At 40.0% G+C, this 18,583-nt stretch overlaps 3 protein-coding genes across 4 annotated transcripts in view; 2 read left to right on the top strand and 1 right to left on the bottom strand.

The window, feature by feature from the left end:
* Window positions 1-4,286, top strand: part of LOC115433039 (A disintegrin and metalloproteinase with thrombospondin motifs 2-like) — a 40,625-nt gene extending 36,339 nt beyond the window's left edge. Inside the window, exon 25 of the mRNA XM_030154228.1 lies at window positions 1,918-4,286. Within this exon, the coding sequence (XP_030010088.1) occupies window positions 1,918-2,584 (667 nt within the window). The 3' untranslated portion in view covers window positions 2,585-4,286. The remainder of the gene's footprint in view (window positions 1-1,917) is intronic.
* Window positions 4,287-4,851: 565 nt separating this feature from the next.
* On the top strand, window positions 4,852-7,328 carry ndufa2 (NADH:ubiquinone oxidoreductase subunit A2). Its single transcript, XM_030154296.1, has 3 exons — window positions 4,852-5,001; window positions 6,382-6,488; window positions 7,143-7,328. Exons 1-3 carry the CDS (start codon window positions 4,898-4,900, stop codon window positions 7,232-7,234), a joined length of 303 nt encoding a protein of 100 aa, XP_030010156.1. The 5' UTR covers window positions 4,852-4,897; the 3' UTR covers window positions 7,235-7,328.
* Window positions 7,329-14,765: 7,437 nt separating this feature from the next.
* Window positions 14,766-18,445, bottom strand: LOC115433060 (early growth response protein 1-like). 2 transcript variants are annotated; one of them, XM_030154261.1, is made up of 4 exons: window positions 17,899-18,445; window positions 16,703-16,884; window positions 16,458-16,534; window positions 14,766-16,328 (listed from the first exon to the last, which is right to left on the bottom strand). In XM_030154261.1, the coding sequence occupies exons 1-4, from the start codon at window positions 18,110-18,112 to the stop codon at window positions 15,626-15,628; spliced, it is 1,176 nt and encodes a 391-aa protein (XP_030010121.1). In that variant the 5' UTR covers window positions 18,113-18,445; the 3' UTR covers window positions 14,766-15,625. The 2 variants fall into 2 exon arrangements, with proteins under 2 accessions (XP_030010121.1, XP_030010120.1); XM_030154260.1 differs by having other exon boundaries at window positions 16,458-16,884; window positions 17,899-18,444.
* Between the last annotated feature and the right edge of the window lie 138 nt (window positions 18,446-18,583).

Genomic DNA, 18,583 nt, shown 5'->3' on the forward strand with positions numbered 1-18,583 from the left:
GAGACCTGAGGAGGTCTGATTGGGAGGACCGGTTTGACCTGGATCTCATTAGCATTCTGTTATTGGAATTCTGAACCATCCCAGTTTATCCATAACAAACAACATGTTTGAGCATCAGGTTGTTCACAAGAGCACATGGGACCAGAACATCCTGTGCTGTAGGTCAGTGTTCAACTTTGTAGATGTGTCATGTGACATAAGCCCCTTGTACACAGCACTTCTGTTACGGGAATATTTCGCCTTTATTCCGGAATGACATTTGTGTCAACTAAATGGTGGGATCATTTGGTCCCACCTCTGTCACAGCTCTGTAACACCTCTGGAGGTATTAACAGAGCTGTGATAAAGGTGGAGTCATGATTCCGGAACGCTATGTAAAAGGAACACTTCTCGTTCTGCAACTAAGGTGTCGTTTTGATAATGTATATGCGACCTCTGTGTTGGGGGAACTTAAAAATGAGCGTGGTACACAGTATACAGTAAACAAACATATCAATGCGATCAGAAAGACGTCGAACTGGGGATACGCTGAGATCCGCGAGCTGCTGTCACTTCGGGCAGAGAACTCTATCCATGCTAACATTTGTGGAATGGTGAAAAATGGGCCAATTCTGGAGAGGTTAGCAACACCGCTATGCTTGGGGTATTTCCAACGCGCAAAATTACACATCACACTATATGCTGTGCCCTTTGATTCCGGAACATAGGTCCGCTGTGTAAAAGTCCAGCCTGTCTCACCTCTGTTACTCCTTTGTCTTGGCTGTAGAAATCAGTCAGTGGTGGAAAAAAGGTGGGATCACCATCTCACCTTTTTCCTGGGATCTCTGAGTAAAAGTGGCTATACCTTCAATAATCCAAGACGTGGACTTGTGGCTAAAGAGAGGAACTCAGATCTTCCCCTGGTGGTGACTGGGGAATGCCTCAGTGTCCCCTCAGAGGAGCTCAAGGGGGAGGGGCAGGTCTATGTTTCTTTCTGTAGACTGCTATTCCTGAGACCCAGCTAAACACCACAAAATGGATGGACCTCCAACCATAAAGCAATGACACCAACCTCAAACTTCAAATCACTCTCACTGGTTGTCAAACAAACAGGGATGTAGTGATTGATTCCTCAGTTTTGTACCCCAATTTAAGACTCACCTCTGATACACTAGTGCAGAGTCAGATAAGGTCAATTTAAACATCAGAGCCAGTGGTGAATATGGAGCCAGTTCTTTGTGTTTCAGCCAGAGAACTGTCTCTCAGCTGGAACACTGTTTCCAGCCCAGCGCCAGCTTTTTCCTGGGTTATGACCAGGAAATGCTCCTGTTAGATAGGCCTGGAGGCAGGGCTTACAGGACCAACAAGGCCAACTATTATGTCACCACCATTTTAAAGGGAAGCGCTTGAGACAACAATTACAAACAGTTTTAATATTTAATATTGTTACTTGTAGAAATTGAAGAACTCAGCAACTGAACAACTTTTACAGTAAGACAAACAATCTTGCTCCTCGCCTAGAATTTATACACAGCACTTTATTATTGGATAATTTCCAATATTCACTGGAATTTTATGTAGAGGATGCAGAGGCAACATGGCAGCTCCCATAACCATGCTATTTTGACTTGACTTTTCCACAAAGATGACACAGCATCAAGTTCATTATCTTAACTGTATATTTATTTTTTTGTGTTAAATTCAGAACCAAATGTTGACATTATGAGTGACATTAAATCGTGATCAAATAGAATTAGGTTTACAGCTGATTCACTGGCAGAAATGAGCAAAATCAGGTGATCAGTGGCAGCCCATTAAAAGGCAGTTTAATTATCAGGGTTCTCCAGTTTTTAGTATTTCTTTAGGTTTGGGTATGTGAGTCTATCTGGTTTTGTGTAGATCTGGTTTCATTTCCTTCTCTGTTTAATTGTCTTTCAGCTCATGGAGTCTGACGACAGAGTCCACCTCCTCCTCATCTGACATCATCAGTGACATCATTAGCTCCCCTGTCACTCAACCCCCTCCCATCAGGGACAGCACTGACTTCGTCTACGTTGACTACAGTGATTACGATGAATATTCATCCTACGAGGACGCTTCTGTTTCCTTTGTTGCCCCCTCAACACCACCTCCTGCTATTACCACGACAACAACAATAACAACAACAACAACAAGACGGCCAAGAAGAACTGCTCCACCATATCTCTTTAAGAAAAAAACTACAACTCCTACTATAGGCCATGTTACATCAGGGGCTGGTCCTGATGAAGGTGCCACTCCTACACCATCATCATCACATGACAGGTCATCAGAGGAGCAGAGCCTCCAGAATAAAGCAAATCTAACACAAATTGAACCGACATCATCCTCAATATCATTTTTGGACCCAAAGAAGCAGAAGAACTCAGTAGACGAGGTATCATACCGAATTGTAGGAATGGATGCTGACGTCAGCAGGGGACAACAGAGCTACTTTGTTCCACGCATGCCACCATTTCGAGAGCGAACACAGAACAAACGTATCCAGGAGGTGCTGAATGAACGGCGGCGGCAGGACGTCCTGAGGAAACCCAAAAGAACTAACCAGAGGCGGACCGGCCTATAAACTCTGACACACCTGCACAGGTGTTCAGCTGCTTCATCACGTCGCATGTGCAGCTTGCTCACTTTCTGCTAATGCTAACAGAGACGCTTCACTTCAAGGTTCCATCAGTCAGAGTTTTAGGACCACACTGAAGGAAAATACTATATGTAGAGGAAAAAAAAAAATCAGGATATGTAGAGAATGAAATCAAAATACTGCAAGAATATGACAGGAAATCATAATATTATGAAAATGGTTGTCATTTTTGGTGAAAATATTGCAATATTTCAAGAGTTAAGTTATGTTTCAAGAACAAAGTCAGAATATGTTTAGAGCTATGACAAATACCATTTTATATTTTGAAGAAAAAAAAATAAGTTGACTTATTTCCAAAAACAAAATCATAACTTTTTGTAGGGTAAAAGGATGTACAATTATATGAGAAAAAAGTAAAATTCAGAAAAAGAAAATGTATATTTTGAGAATAAAGCTGTAATATTTTATGAGTGAAGTTTTAATATTTTGAGAAAAATAAGCTTATAATTACAGATGACTAAAGTTTTAATATGAAAAAAAGGTTTAATATGGTAGTCAGAGTCCCCAGCTGCTTCAAAAGCAGTGGCTGATGTTTGTTGTATTCTGGATTTTTCTAAATGTCAGTGTATTTCCTGTCGGTGTGGTCCTTACTGTCAGTGTAAATAATTCAGGACTTTAAAGAAGTGGATCAGCTGTCTGCAGTCTGCTTTTGCAAATGTCCCATTTAAAAGCAACTGTGACAATTCTGTATTTTTGTATGCATTCTTCACGCCTTGATCTGCAAAAAATCTCTACACAATTCAGCAGCCAATGTGGTGTCTATATGTGTTTCAGCAACATTTCTAAAGATGATCAGGGACAGAAACACAGTTTGAAACAAAAACATCCAAGTCTATGGATAGATAGATGGTCCGGATATCTGATCCTGTGAACATGGTGGACAGATGTGGGACAGATGTGGAGCTCCAAGTCTGAGCTGCCGCCTTTCATATGTTTATACATGTGTTCATATCACAGAGCGGAGATTGGATTTTATATGTTGCCAGATCAGCAGATTTCACACCCAGTTGGTATTGTAGTCAAGACCACCTAAACTGAGACCAGATACATAGTGAGGGCATTATGGGGACAACGTTTTACAAATATTTACACGAGAATATGATACAATATGGACAAAAAGTAAGTTTCAGAAAAGACACTGCAAACCGCTGGTCAGTCATGTGACTTAAGTGTTCACTGCATCAGAACAGAAAAGATCCATGTGATAATTCAAACACAAGTGAAATACATTGATGAAAATTTTTTTTCACATGATGTTTCTGTGACTAAAACATGGACAGAAATATCAGAGGGATTCATCTGTGAGTAAATGCATGTAAAAATCAAAACATATTAGTGTTGATGTGAACTTTATGTTGACACTGATCTACCAGGTTTTATAGCAAAAAGTAATAAGATGTGTGCCTGCACTGCACATGTTGAATTTAATGTTGGTCCACATTTTTGTCCCGGGTTCAGTTAAGAGGCTGCAGACCGTTTGGGTCTGTTCTTTACCACATGATGCTGATCCTCCAATGATGCACTCTCATGCAGCTGCTGATGTGCGATTTTATTTACAATGTTTGAAATGATTTCTCTGCTCATGACAGTCTGTTCACGCACAGTTTCAATAAAGTTTGACTCAAAAGAGGCCTATCTTATTGGCTCCTGTTTGAATGTTATGTTACTAAATCTGTTTTTGTGTGTGTGTGTGTGTGTGTGTGTGTGTGTGTGTGTGTGTGTGTGTGTGTCATGTTGTTCAAAGTGATACAGATAGATCACCTATCCCTTTGATTCATAAATGTTAAGTTTTCTATCAGAGATCATTGGCAGGTGGGACAGAAAATAGAATTAAATAGTGATGGAATGACTAAGAGCTGTGTCACATTTTTCACATCAGCAAGTAACAGAAAAAAATAATTTACTCAATTTCTTGTTACTTGTGGTGCAGTATATTCACAGTTTGAATTAGTATTTTCACGTTTTTGTTTTTTTTTTTGTTTTTTTTGGTACTTCTATTTGAAGTGCAGTATTTTTATAGGGTGTAATAGTACTTCTACTAGTAGTGGACTACATTCAGCGCATGTTTTTACTGAAGGAAACTACTTTAATTCTCTGAACATTGTTAATAAAAGGGAACTAGTGCATGGATGTGCCTGACAGAACTAACGCAGGTAACACTAGCTGCTGTAAATGCCTGACAGTTCAAAACCAGGGCGCCTTGGCCCTCGTGCCTGTCCTTCGCACACAGACAGAAACATGGCGGCCGCCGTAGTGAGGAGTCTGGGCTCCAGTTTGGGTAGAAACCTCAGAGAGATCCGCATCCACCTCTGCCAGAGTTCTGCAGCCAGCCAGGGGGCCAGGTGAGTTCTGGACCGGGGCTCTGGGCGACACAGAGCGGACTCAGTAGAACAGTTACATTATGAGTTAACTGCAGAGTCAGAGTGACCTGCTACAGCTAACAGCTAACGGCTAAGATGATAGAGAATGACCTGGTGTTAGCTAACCGTTAATAGATGACAGGAGATATCTGCTTAAAGGGAGAAGTAACAGAGTAGGGAACATCACAGTGAGCTGCTAACAGCTCTGATCACCTTATATCCTAGATCGTTTAGATGATCACTGATAGCTCCATACTATGTTTGTATGGTGAAGGATGTTTATGGCTAGCCGTTAACTATTGAAATGCTAATGCAAATTAAATGGAGCATCTAACTGTGTCAGCTCTGAACTACACTTAGAATTGATACCTTCTGCAGGTGAAGCTAGTATTTAACCTTACATTCCTTTGCACTCCATGTAAATCATTTTATGGAGTGTTCTCTCGTCTTCTGCCATCATCAAACACTGTATTGTGGTCTTTCACTCCACTGTATGTTGTTCATCTCTCCTGAATATCCATGTTTTTTTAATAACTGCGTGAGTGACATTTATGCAAAACGTTTTTAGTTTACCTTTTGCAGACACTGTAATCTTGCATGTAAGCAATGTAAACATTGAAGTAAGGATGTAACTGGTAGGTTTTCTATCTATGGCTATTAGTAGTCCCTCATGAAATTTGGATGTTATTTACTTGTGTAGCCTAATTGCCATTTTAAATTTTGCACATTTCACTCAATATGTGTCCACACAACAATGACAAAACGACTGCAACCTGGTAGAAATGGCCAAACAAACCGTTGTGTCTGGTGGACTTTTTACTGTGGACTCCGGATATTCTTGGATGCTGCAGAGGCTTTAGTCTGTCGTGAAGCTGAGAAGCAAGGAGTTTTAAACTTAAGATGTTAAGGGTTGGTTAGTGTTGGTTGAGTGTATTCTTTCTAATAAGTAGATTTGTCCATAATTCAGATACATATGTTCGTCTCCCAGGTGTTCTAATCTTAATCTACTATAGATAAAACACTGAATCGCATCCCTATATGACCTATATTTGATATTTCAGATGTGTTTTTGCAGAACATAAGAAATGTGCTGGTTTGGGCGCAATACCATGAATTTCTAATTTCATTGTTTTTGGTGTTCACCCAGATGCACACAAACCAGAGTTTTAAAAAATAGTCACTTTTTTGGAAATCTCTGTTTTTGTGGCATAACATGAGTGAGTGAATATGAGCTCCTCTGTTTCCAACTCAGAGTTTGACCTCTTCCTTAGTGAATAGATGTCAATGTTCAGATATTGATGCTTAGTCAGTCTGGAAACTGAGGGGTCAAAGGTCACCTGTGTGTCATGTCCTGTGTTGCAGAGACTTCGTGGAGCAGCACTATGTGGCGCTGAAGAGGTCAAACCCAGAGTTCCCAATCCTGATCAGAGAATGTTCCGGTGTTCAGTCCAAACTCTGGGCCCGATATGGTGAGTCATGTGGCAATGGCTGATGGGTTTGAAAAGTTAATGGTCCGATGAGTTTGGCAGAGATTCAAGTATAATTGTTTGTACATGTAGTTCTGTGTGACCAGTGATTTAGTATCCACATAACATTAATCTAAAATCATAGTAAGTATTATGGATATACATTTTTCCTTTCTTTAGTTCATTCTCAGCTTAGACATTTGCAAATTGCTTTGTTTTCTTGAGGTAAATGTTTTTCATTAAAGACGTAGCAGAATCAAAATGAACAATGTAAACGTAAGAGTGTGATTTGAGACAAATTAAATGTTCTTCCCGTCACTGTGTTAAACTGTGTAAATATGGCTTAGTCCAGACCTCAAACATAATTCTGGACTTTTTCCACTTTATGTGGTGAATTCTCAAATTCTTGTACTTCTAAAATCCTGTTTTAGTTGTCGTTACGCTGTGTCTGTAAAACTCAGCAGTACATTCTTCTTCACTGGAATGAAATGTTCAGTTAAATTCAACTGTGTACTACTAATATGGTATTAAATGTAGAAAATAATTGTCCATTAATATTTTATCTTTTGGTTTTTTGCTAACTTGTTAAAAAAACAAGTTAGAATTTGTCATTTTTGACAAATGATTCAATGCAAGTGTTGATGTGTTTGTTTTCAGACTTTGGGAAGGAGTGCAGCGTCACAGTTGATAACATGTCAGCTGATCAGGTGGCTAATGCACTGCAGACTCTGGTTCAGACCAAACCTTGACCTGGAAACAACTATCTACAAACCAGAACATTATTATTGTATGTCGTTGATGTGTGCTGAAGATGAAAATATTAAAGGTTTATTTACACGTTTACCATCTCCTCTGGTGAATTTTAATGCACCTGTTTATCATTAGAATGTTCTTTAAACACAATGAAAAAAACATGTTTTTGAAACTAAGTGTTCCTGACTGAACACAGATGAGAATTTCCCAACAGCCCTGAGTTTACATTGTCATTGATGCCATTTATCAGGATTCATGAAAAAGAGAAAAAAAAAAAAAACTTCAGAGTTATTTACACCTGAATCGACTTCAGAAACAAATGGAAAGAACAGAGGGAAATCGACCTGGGCTGTGTGGCAACAACCCAAAAGAACAGGGAGAGAGACCAAAAGCTTCCCAGGCTTTAGACGCACCCCAGGTGATTGAAGACTCAGCGCCAGCAGAACCTAGAGCTAAAGCAATTAGATAAATGAAAAGTGACAGTGGCCTAAGATAGATAAGACTGCCAACCAAGATCACAGATGACCCACCGCTCCCACTTTGCAGCAACTTGTTGACCTTGAAGCAATTTAAGTTAAGTGAGAAAATAAATGACACAGAACAAGAACAGTCACACTCTGGACAGGGCATCTGCAGCCACATTCTCCTTCCCCTTGATAAGTTGACTATCCACAAAATAAACATGGAGAAAGGCACTGATGCATAAGCTGCTGGTTAGGATTCTGTTTAGAGTGAAGGAAAGTTGAGGGGTTAGGATCTGTAAACACGGACGAGGACTGGACCAGACTCCCATGTAGACTGCAAAATGCATATACCTGACAATCTTGAGTGCCGAGTGTTGAATAGGCCTCTCGAGCCATGAAGGTCACGCACTAAAGTAAAAGTCCTCCAAGTGTGAGCAACGCCTTGAATCTGCTACATTTAAATAATGAAAGGAAAGTCTAGATCACTGATAAAACTTTGGCATTATCCTCAAGTCAGAGTTGTCCAGACTCAAGTTCCTCCTCTAAGGAGAACTTGTTTTGCTGAAGCACCATTTTCTATCTTTCAACCAGCTGCTTCTCCCTCTCAGTTTCACATTTTATCTTTTCTTGCTGCAGATTCACATATTTTAATTCCCTTACCCCCTGATTTTAACAACATTAGTTCCTTCTGTTGCTCAAGAGTCAAATTTGGATCAGTACAAGGATGAATCACAAAAAAAAAAAAATTACTTTAAGCCATTCCCACAGCTTTAACTGTATCCTTTGGTTTCTTATCAGCACTAGACATGTTAATGTTATGTTCATCAACTTGTAACAACTGACCCTTTGTAAAACCCTCCAGTAAAGCCAAATCAGGTGAGAGAGTCAAGTACTGTACTCATTTCCACTTATCCTAACCTCACCACTGTACACAAGACTGATATCCAGAAAAATGTAGACAATCAATTAAAACCTTCCCCTCCTGCCAAACCAACTCAACCATATGGTCTTCAACACTGTACTGGTGGTGAGTTCCTATACACCTAAAGGGGATTTAAAAAAACAAAACACACACAAAAAAAAAACTTTAATCTTAACCTCTACACATCATTCAAACAATGCACTTACACAAATATCTGGTCAGGTCTGTTCAGTGAGTTACTAATAAGCAAACAAATACTCGATGAACCACAGCTGCAGACAGAGCACTCATTAACTCTTAACCTAAACCAGGGGTCACCAATCCTGGTCCTGGAGGGCCGGCATCCTGCATGTTTTAGATGTATCCCTCTTCCAACACACCTGATTCAAATGATGCGCCTATCATCAAGCTCTGCAGAAGCCTGATAAAGACCGTCAGGTGTGTTAGAAGAGGGAAACATCTAAAACATGCAGGATATCGGCCCTCGAGGACCAGGATTGGTGATCCCTGACCTAAACCATCAGCTTCATTTTATCAACCAAACAAGCCTCCACTTTGTCATGGCCTGGCTCAAGACCATAACCATAAAGAACCAAAAACACCAAGAACACTTGACCACATTTTATTTTAAATGCCCAAAAAGAAATAGGAAATAATGCAGCAAATCAGCAAAAGGTGTGACTGATCCATGTGTATTATCAGTGTGAGAGTGAGGTGTTGCATGAGTGGAGCTGGATGTGTGTGAAAGGAAGAGAAGCAAAGCTGACCACCATACCTGAGCAGGGGAGAAACAAAGGACAAACTGACCTGTGCAGTGTAGCAACACAGCCCAAATGAGACCAAAAGCCTCCAGACTTTTATAAACACACCCCAGGTAATTACTGAAGACTCAGCGCCTGCAGAACCTAGAGCTAGAGCAACTAGATTAGATATCATGACAATGAAAAGGATGGACTGTACACCTCTATGAAAGAAACCTGTTTTTCTTCAAATATCTCTAGTTGACGGTATTTTGGGTTTTATACATACATACCTATGACATGCATACATGCTTTGTGGTATGGAAACCTAATTAACTTAACCACATGACTGTTTCCACTGCCACAGTGGAAATCTCCTAGGTATTGGCGCCCTCTACTGTCCTCCTCTGGTCCCTGCACCTTCTCCACGTGACCCTGTTAAGTTTATTAGAACAACTTAGTTTATTCGTCCATTTTACAACATGAAGCAGACAAATAAAACACCATTTACTGAAGATCCGAGCAGCGATGATCAGGCCCTGAACCTCTGCACATATTCATCTCTGGAATGGATTTACAAATACTGAGGTTTTAAAACAAATGAAAAAACAGGCAAAAATTACATATTCAAACCAAACTGGCAGAGTTCTTCTGGTTAGGTTTAGGCTGTGGTTATGACATGTACATGTACAATATGAGTCCATTGCATAAATCTGCACCTGATATACACGTCTCTACTGAATTTGATATATCTATGCATGATGGGTGTTTCTATTATCTATCTACCTTGTATGTCAATCACAGGGACTGAAAATTCCATCAGTCAGTTTCATTCGTTATGACCACAGACATGTAAACAGATTCAAATGTACATGTTGTTTGTATTAGATTAAGGATGTTGCAGAATTTATCTAACTAAATGATCAGATATATTACACATCAGATATTCTCAGCATGCTAAGATAAGTTAACTTTATACACAGAAAAACAAAACTTTGTCCAAGATCAGTTTTATTGGTGTTTTATTTTAATGGTGTACAATACTTATCAAATAATGTATCAAATGATACACTATTTTATATACATATATATATATATATATATATATATATATATATATATATATATATATATATATATATATATATATATATATATATGTGTGTGTGTGTGTGTGTGTATATATATATATATATTTATATGATTCTACAATATATATTATCATAGAATCAAGAACACTGACCTTAGCTGAGGCATGAGAGGCCTGCAGTGCTGTAGATGTTGTCCTGGGTTCTTCTGTGACCTCCTGGATGAGTCGTCATTGTCCTCTTGGACTCATTTTGGTAGGTCCTGGGATGCTTCACCACTGTCCCGTGTTTTTCCATTTGTGGATAATGGCTCTGCCTGTGTTTTGTTGGAGTCCCAAAGCCTTAGAAATGACTTTGTAACTCTTTCTAGACTGATAGATATATCAATGACTTTGTTTCTCATCTGTTCTTGAAGTTCTTTGGATGGTGGCATGATGCCTTGCTTTTTGAGATCTTTTTCTCTACGTCATGTTGTCAGACAGGTTTTATTTAGGTGATATTTTGATTCTACAGGCCTGGCAGCCATCATGCCTGGGTGTGGCTAGTGAAATTATACTGAGCTTTGTGGTTAATCGCACATAAATGATATAAGAAGGGGGGCAGTTACTTTCACATAGAGCCAGGTTGGTTTATAGTAGTAGTATAGTATATTAAAGTATTGGGACACATTGAATTCAGGTGTTTCTTTCCAAAAGGGATCTGGGCTACAAAACAATAATGACAAATGTCATGATACAGTTTTATATTGTGATAAATATAATTTCATTGCATTGGTTAGTTTTATTTAAATTATCTTTGCTTCCAAAACTCCTCAGTGATGGTTTGTACTTAATTTCCCTAAATATTTTTTATCCATGACTATGATCCATGACTATCATCTATGAGCATTGATAGATGATAGATCTAACTAGATTTATGGTTCTTTTACAATTTTTTCTCAAGTTTCTTCAACAGCAATCTGTGAGCCTTTCTCACTGTGTAGTTGAGAACCATTTTTCAGTCAAAACAAAAGATAGACAGTCACTATGCAGTCACTATACTTTGTTGATGTAAAACTGCAACAGCCAAAATCACACACTGTTGTTAGTGTACATATAATCATGTGAATTACATGAAAGGAGCAGTTTTCTCTGAAGTTTAAGTCACTTCTGCTTCCCTCTTTCCTTTTTTAACTGATGAGAATAAATGAACCAAATAGGAAACATGAGACAGGTCTCATGTCTCCAATTTTGGGATTTTCACCATTCATTCATTAACTATGACCAAAAAGTGAATGGGATTTTTTTTTTTTTAAATAATCTTGCAGCTCTAAAAAAAAATTTACTGAACCATCAGAGCTGAACCTCTAACCAGAACCTAAAAATGTTATGATTTTTATTGATTTTATGTCTCATCGGGACTCAAATTTATGAACACATCTTGAATTCATTGACTCTTCCTCTGCCAAAATTGTCTTGAAAAGTTTCTTTTTTTATGTATTTTATGTTGTTTTTGTCATTACCTTTTCTACATCATTTTCTTGTACATCTTTTCTTTAATTTTTGTCCTTACATCTCTTACTTCTAAGCATTATACTATTTTAATTCAGAATATTAACTCAGATATGACAATGTTTTTGTCTTTTTTACTCTAAGAAAACCCGGCTCTACGCCCATTTAACATTGAAGAATGCACAATGGAACAATGGAGGATAATTTCATTCAGATACACTAAAACTAAAGTAACATGTCAGTTTGAAAATGTTAGAAGTAAACATGCAGATATTTGTGCATAAATATATGGTGTAAAAAGGTTAAAATTTAAAACTGAGCACATGTACTTCTACTGCTGTCGAACACACATTTAGACGAGTCATAATGTCCTTTCAAATATGGAAAAATACTAACATTTTTCCACTGAGGAGCACAGAGACTCACCCATCCAACCTGTCTGTGCAGTTGTTATGTCACAGCTTGGTGCACTTGAAATCATAAAGCACACACACACACAGATAGACACACACATACACACACATAGACACACACTAATACACACAGACACACACACAGATACACACAGTCCGGGCGTCCCGCCAGCAGAGGGACAGGCCAAGAGGAAGAACCTTATTTGGGCGTCAGGACGTCCGCTGCAGAGGAAGGAAACTCCATATTTGGGTTGTTGTTTTTATTCCACAGAGCCGCCCAGGCCGCCGTTGACAGAGTCTGATCCCATTGGCCGTTTGACTTAGAGGATTTACTGCCAGAACTCAGCAGAGGCCTGTATCATGACACAAGATCAACACACCAGGATCTCATTCACAGTCACACCAAGGTGGTTTTTAGCTTAATCTGTCAACCCAGGATCATATTAAAAGGGTGGAGTTGGCACCAAGTGACCAAACACATGCATGGACAGGTCAGAATCAGGTACATATATCTGACAAGAAGAACTATAACTTTGACTTTTTAGCCTCCAATCTTTTCATGGTTATGTTAGAAATATGACTCCAAAATGTATATATTAGGGTTCATTTGAAAGGAAACATATCTAATTTCTGTCTAACATGGTTAAAAAAACATCCTAAACACGACTCAAGTCTAACCTAAAAATGGGTCACTGGTGATGTGGCAGATGTTGAATAGATGAGATTTAACATTATAATACAGGCTAAAACCATCATAGCTGCAACAATTAATAAACTACTAACTGTCAACTATTTGGATAATTCTTTCATTTCAAGTCATCTTGGGCTTTCAAACACTGTTTTTCACATTTTATGACATTTTATAAGCCAAACATACTAATCAAAAGAATAAATGGTATTGAAAACAATCATTAGTTGCAGCTCTGAAAGTAACACAACAGCTGTAGCGAAAGCCTGGAACCAAAGAGAAAACAATGCCATGTCTAAATGGATTACATCATGTTTCAACCACATATTAAAGACAGAAACTACAAGGTGCACACAAGTATATTTTGACCTCACGTTGCTATTAAAAGTTGAGTTAGGGATAGGGTTCTTCTTGTGGGAATGTGCAGCTCTAGACCTGTCCATGTCTGGGACTCATCGCTCGTAACCAGAACCAGAAATTATGTTAACACATCTGAAAAACACCATCATGATACCACTTACAGTAATAGTGACTAGTTTTGTCAAAGCAGAAACCTGAGTCTGTTGAACCTTCGGATCCAGGGCCTGAGTTTTGACTGTTAGTCTATAAAGCTTCTAATAAAACTCTAACCTGGTACATCTGACATCTCATTCATTCATCAATCTGAATCAACAAGCAGAAAATCAGTAAAAACTAGAAAAGCACTTGTAGAGCGCAGACCTCTGCCAAGGCAGATCAGTGTCCCCCCCCACCCCACCCCCCGCCAAAAAAAAATTTTAATCATTTGTTCCTTATGCATCAACATTTCCTGAAAATTTCATCAAAGTCTGTCCATAACTTTTTGAGTTATCTTGCTAACAGACAGACCCCAATGAAAACATAAGCTCTGCCGTTCCTACCAGATATAATTACAAGAAAGAGATCAGGGAAAGAGAATTTGCTAACTTCAGTGTTCTTTCAAGTTTATATTTGTTATATTTCAAAATAATTTCATTTGAGTTCTGTGTCAAATCCTTTTGAAAAAATATGTATTGACTCCAAAACACAGCGGAAGGTGCTTGTAAATGAAAAACAAGTGGTGCCAGACACAACAAATCCCGCCCCTCGCACGTATTGTAGCTTATTTTGGCATCAATCCAGCTGATGTCATCATGTCAGTGCGTGTGCTGATGCCAGCATATCCATTGCCTCTATATATGTGCCACATTTGAGGTAAATTGAAACAAAATTTTGGTTTTTATAGACATTTGAAATTCCACCCATTATAAGTAAATGGGAAAAAAAAGATTTTTAAAAATTCATAAAAAAATTGGAAATTTGACCTACTGTTCCCAAAATGTAATCAGATGTATTCTGGGTCACTGGCAATCTATAAACCCAATTTGGTATGAATTCAACCAATAGTTTTGCTGCTGAAGTGTTAACAAACACACAAACCAAACCAAAAATAATACCCCATTGAGGGGTGGGGCGGAGTAATAAAGACATTTTGCATCTTGAAAACCACATTTTAAAGTTGAACCGAAGTTAAAATGATAGTTTATGATTTAACTGAAAGTGGATTTTAGTCACATCCTTGAAATAAATCTACTTATGCACAGAGCTGAAATCAGGCCAAACTGAAAGACTCAAACACTTGAAAATTATAAAGTTTTGTTTCTGTGGTGCAGAATAAATCAACATATTCTGTAAATTCAGCTCTTTGTACAAAATAGAACATGATTTGAACTTTTTATGTTCTTTACTTTATTAAAGAAAAACATGTTGAGTATAAAATCAAACACTGACCTGCATGTGAACAAATAAACATCCTACTTAGTAGGAAAAAAGTGTTAATGGATGTTTGTATTAGATCCACTTTAAGGAACATTTTTATTCTGAGCAGGAGGTGGAGATAAGGCGTTGTGGGATGACTTTCTATTGCTGTTTGACTAAAAACAATATTTCCTCATAAATTTACCACCATAATGTTTTTCTCAGCATCTCCTGCTCACAGATGTGTTTGTCCCAAAGGTGGCTCTAAAACCCCATCATATGTACATACAGTCTATTACACATGAACGTCAATGTCACAAAAATAACATGTACACCAATTTCTGTACATTTACTGATTAAAGTCAGTTCAAAGCTACGATGACTCAAGAAAAACCTGAAATGTTTTGAAATGTTTGTTCATCTTTTGTAGACAGTCTCATTAAACTGACCTTTGACCTCGTCTCCACCATGTGATTCACACTAATGTGACGTTTTTTGGTCTGTGAATGTACAAAGGTTTCATTAGAGCTGTTCGCAGCCCTTCTCTGACATAAAGTTTAGTCACTAGTGCCAAAAAAAGGTATAGGCTTCCGGGTGATCTCCATGTTACTCACTGGCCCCACCCACACATTACACTGAGACCAATGGGATCACAGAGTGCAAACTGTGTTCATTTTTGCACCGTACAGTCAGAAGATACAAAACTGAGCAAAATCCAACTGTTTGTAGGTGAACATCCCCTGATGTCTCTTATCTCCACAAGATAAAAAGAACATCTCTAATACATCCACGTTGTGGGTGGGTCCCATGGAGGATAAAGGTCAGGATCAGCACATGCTGGAGGTGTGGGCGGAGCCTGTGGGTGGTGTTGCTGAAGGACTGTCCATTGGTGATGTGGAGGGGGAGTGAATTTGGGGTGATGGTGATGAGGTGTGGAGCAGCGAGGACGGTGAGGAGAAACAGGGGGCAGGGCAAGAGTCAGAACTTAAAAGGGCGGGGCTTCTGTCAGGCTTCCTGTCCCGCTGCCTCAGGTGGATCTTGCTGTGCCTCTTCCGCTCATCACTGCGAGCAAACTTGCGTCCACACTCGTTGCAGGCGAATGGCTTCTCTCCTGTGTGCGTACGGATGTGCGTGGTCAGGTGGTCACTGCGGCTGAAGCTACGCATGCAGATCCGACACTGGAATGGCTTTTGGCCTGTGTGCACCCTCACATGGCGAGTCAGCTCATCTGAGCGGGAGAAGCGGCGGTCACAGCCATCAGCAGGACATGCGTATGGACGTTCATGTGGCGGCGTTTTGCATAAGCGACCGGAGACATTTTTGCGGAGGCGGCTGCACTTTGACAGCCCTGATGGGTTGATGGGGCCTGAGGGAGCAGAACTTGGTGGCGTCTGCATCTGTGTAGAGAAGGCTTTGATGGTGGAAAGTGGTGTCAGTGGTGGCTGCAGAGGTTTGTGGTCTGAACTCAGGCTGAGCTCACCTTCCTGAGGCACTGACAGCAGGTAGTCTGGAAGCACCGGTAACCTGGAGCTGTAATAAAGACCACATCAAAGTTTACAATTCACTGTCATAGAAATATGTATTTTTCTGTTCATTTTAAAACATTAATAAATGACCAGACTTTACAACTGAATGGGGATTTTCAGTGTAATTACCTACCTGGTGGTGGAGCTGAGGGTGGGGCCTGGGTAGGCAGGCGGAGGACCTTGCGACGATGGGAAGATCTGTGGGGTCGTCTGAGGGTCGGAAGGGAGCAAGAGGTCAGAGGTCGGCGGTGTAGAGAAGACAGAGCTAACATCAACAGAGTCACAGCTGAGGTGGGCGGAGCTAAAGCTGGGTGGAGTCAGTGATGATGAAGATGATGGTACTGAGGATGAGGATGCAGAAGGTGGAGCCACACTGACCAACCCAGTGAACAGGCTGAGTAGAGGCTCCGCCCACAGGCCACCGGTGGACACACAGGAGGAAGACGATGTCGATGATGACGACGACGATGAAGGCTCAAAGGTGAATCGGCCGCTGTAGGCCAAAGGAGGAAGACGAGGAGGGAGGAAGTCACAGGAGGACGACAGCTCCGACAGAGAATCTAAAAGAAAACCATCGAAGAAGAACAGAAGGTCAAAACCACACAGAGACTAAGGCTGAACAATTAAATATTTGTATCAATCAATAACAATAGTTACTATGATAAATGTCAAATCAGTTTGATTTGAAGAGTTGTAAAGTTTGTCCAGAGTGAAAGTCAAAAGAAAACATCACAACATCTTTGACTGTGTAAACAAAATAAATCTAAAGGAAAAAAATATTACAATAACAATATAACAATAACAATATAAAATTATATCACAATAATCACAGTCACTGATTTTCAGAAAATAATGACATAATATAAAAATTCTATGATTATTACAATAATTATCATTACCTTTTTAACATCCAGTGTTTCTGAATGTTCATTTACATCTGTTTATTTGACTGTTGTTTGTTTTCACATCCAACTAACTGTGTAAAGCCCTGTGAGGCAACCTTGTTGTGATATTGGGCTCTTCAAATAAAATTGAATTGAAGTGAAGTGAATGTACAGTTTATTGAACTAAAATAGATGCATCATAATTTTAGTATTTCAGGAAGTGGTTACTTAAAAATAATAACACGTTATACAGTCATACAGTAGCCTATTCATACTGTGGTGTAATAAATAATTATAAAGGACCTTTAGAGCATTAACAACCTTAAATTGTGTCTGTAAGATACAATGCTGAATCATCTCTCTGTTTATAACAACTCTTAAAGTGAATCCAGAGCAAAATGAGCTTTGCAAAATAAGTGTTGGTGATGCATTTTCTTGAAGAGTTCAGGTAAGTTTGCTATTTTCTTCACCTGTCTCATTTAAGTTTGTTTTTCCTCTATTTTAATTTGTTTTCTCTTTTTATATTTTGTTCTTTTCTTTTCATTCCTCATTAACATGTGTATATGTGTCTTTTCAATTCTTATTTAGAGTTTCTTCATTCCCTCTAATTTTCTTTTCATTTGTCATCATATTCTCTTCATTTCCTCTCTTTTCTCCCGGCCCCTCCACTATGCATTGCCCGCTCCTCACCTTCGTACTCTGCGGTGTCTCCGCTGAACAGCCCGGCTCCCTCTGCAGCGGACGCGGCCAGCAGGGAGCCTCCGGCCGCTGCGTTCTGCAGCAGCATCTGCAGCTCCTCCAGCTTCGGGTATCCGTCCAACGGGGACGGCAGCGGGGGAAGCCCGGCCAGAGGGTCAGAGATCTGCAGCGCGGACAGCAGCAGCTCGGCTTTGGTGGCTGCCATCTGTCCGGGGGAAGAGGGCTCTGGAGCGGCCGCGGATGCGGGGAGGAGGCGGCCCTGGGGCTCCTGCGCACCGGGCTGGGGCTGCGGGTTCGAGTCCGCAGCTGGAAGCCGAGAAGAAGCTCTCTGCTCCGGCTGCTGCTCGGAGGAAGCCAACGCTGGACGGTCGGGGGTCCGTACAGGAGGCAGTCCAGGAGAAGGTGCGGGTGCAGGTGGAGGTGCACGTGGTGTGTTTTGGGGGTGTTTGTTTGCGTCTGTTTCCGGTTTTTTGGTGTTCACGTGCAGCTGATCTGACACCTTGAACTTGAGTTCTGTCTGTCAGCTCCTTCAATGAGGATTCCCGTCTTTATAAAGACTCTTGTCGTGACGTATATTTCCAAATATGGCCGAGAGGAAGCCCATATTTGGGCAGAGGGGAAAGGCGCACACTGAGCTGCGAGCATAAGCTCTGCTGTTCTCTGTTCGCCTTTTGGT

The sequence above is a fragment of the Sphaeramia orbicularis genome, chromosome 14 (genome assembly GCF_902148855.1).
Source record: "Sphaeramia orbicularis chromosome 14, fSphaOr1.1, whole genome shotgun sequence".
Taxonomy (NCBI): domain Eukaryota; kingdom Metazoa; phylum Chordata; class Actinopteri; order Kurtiformes; family Apogonidae; genus Sphaeramia; species Sphaeramia orbicularis.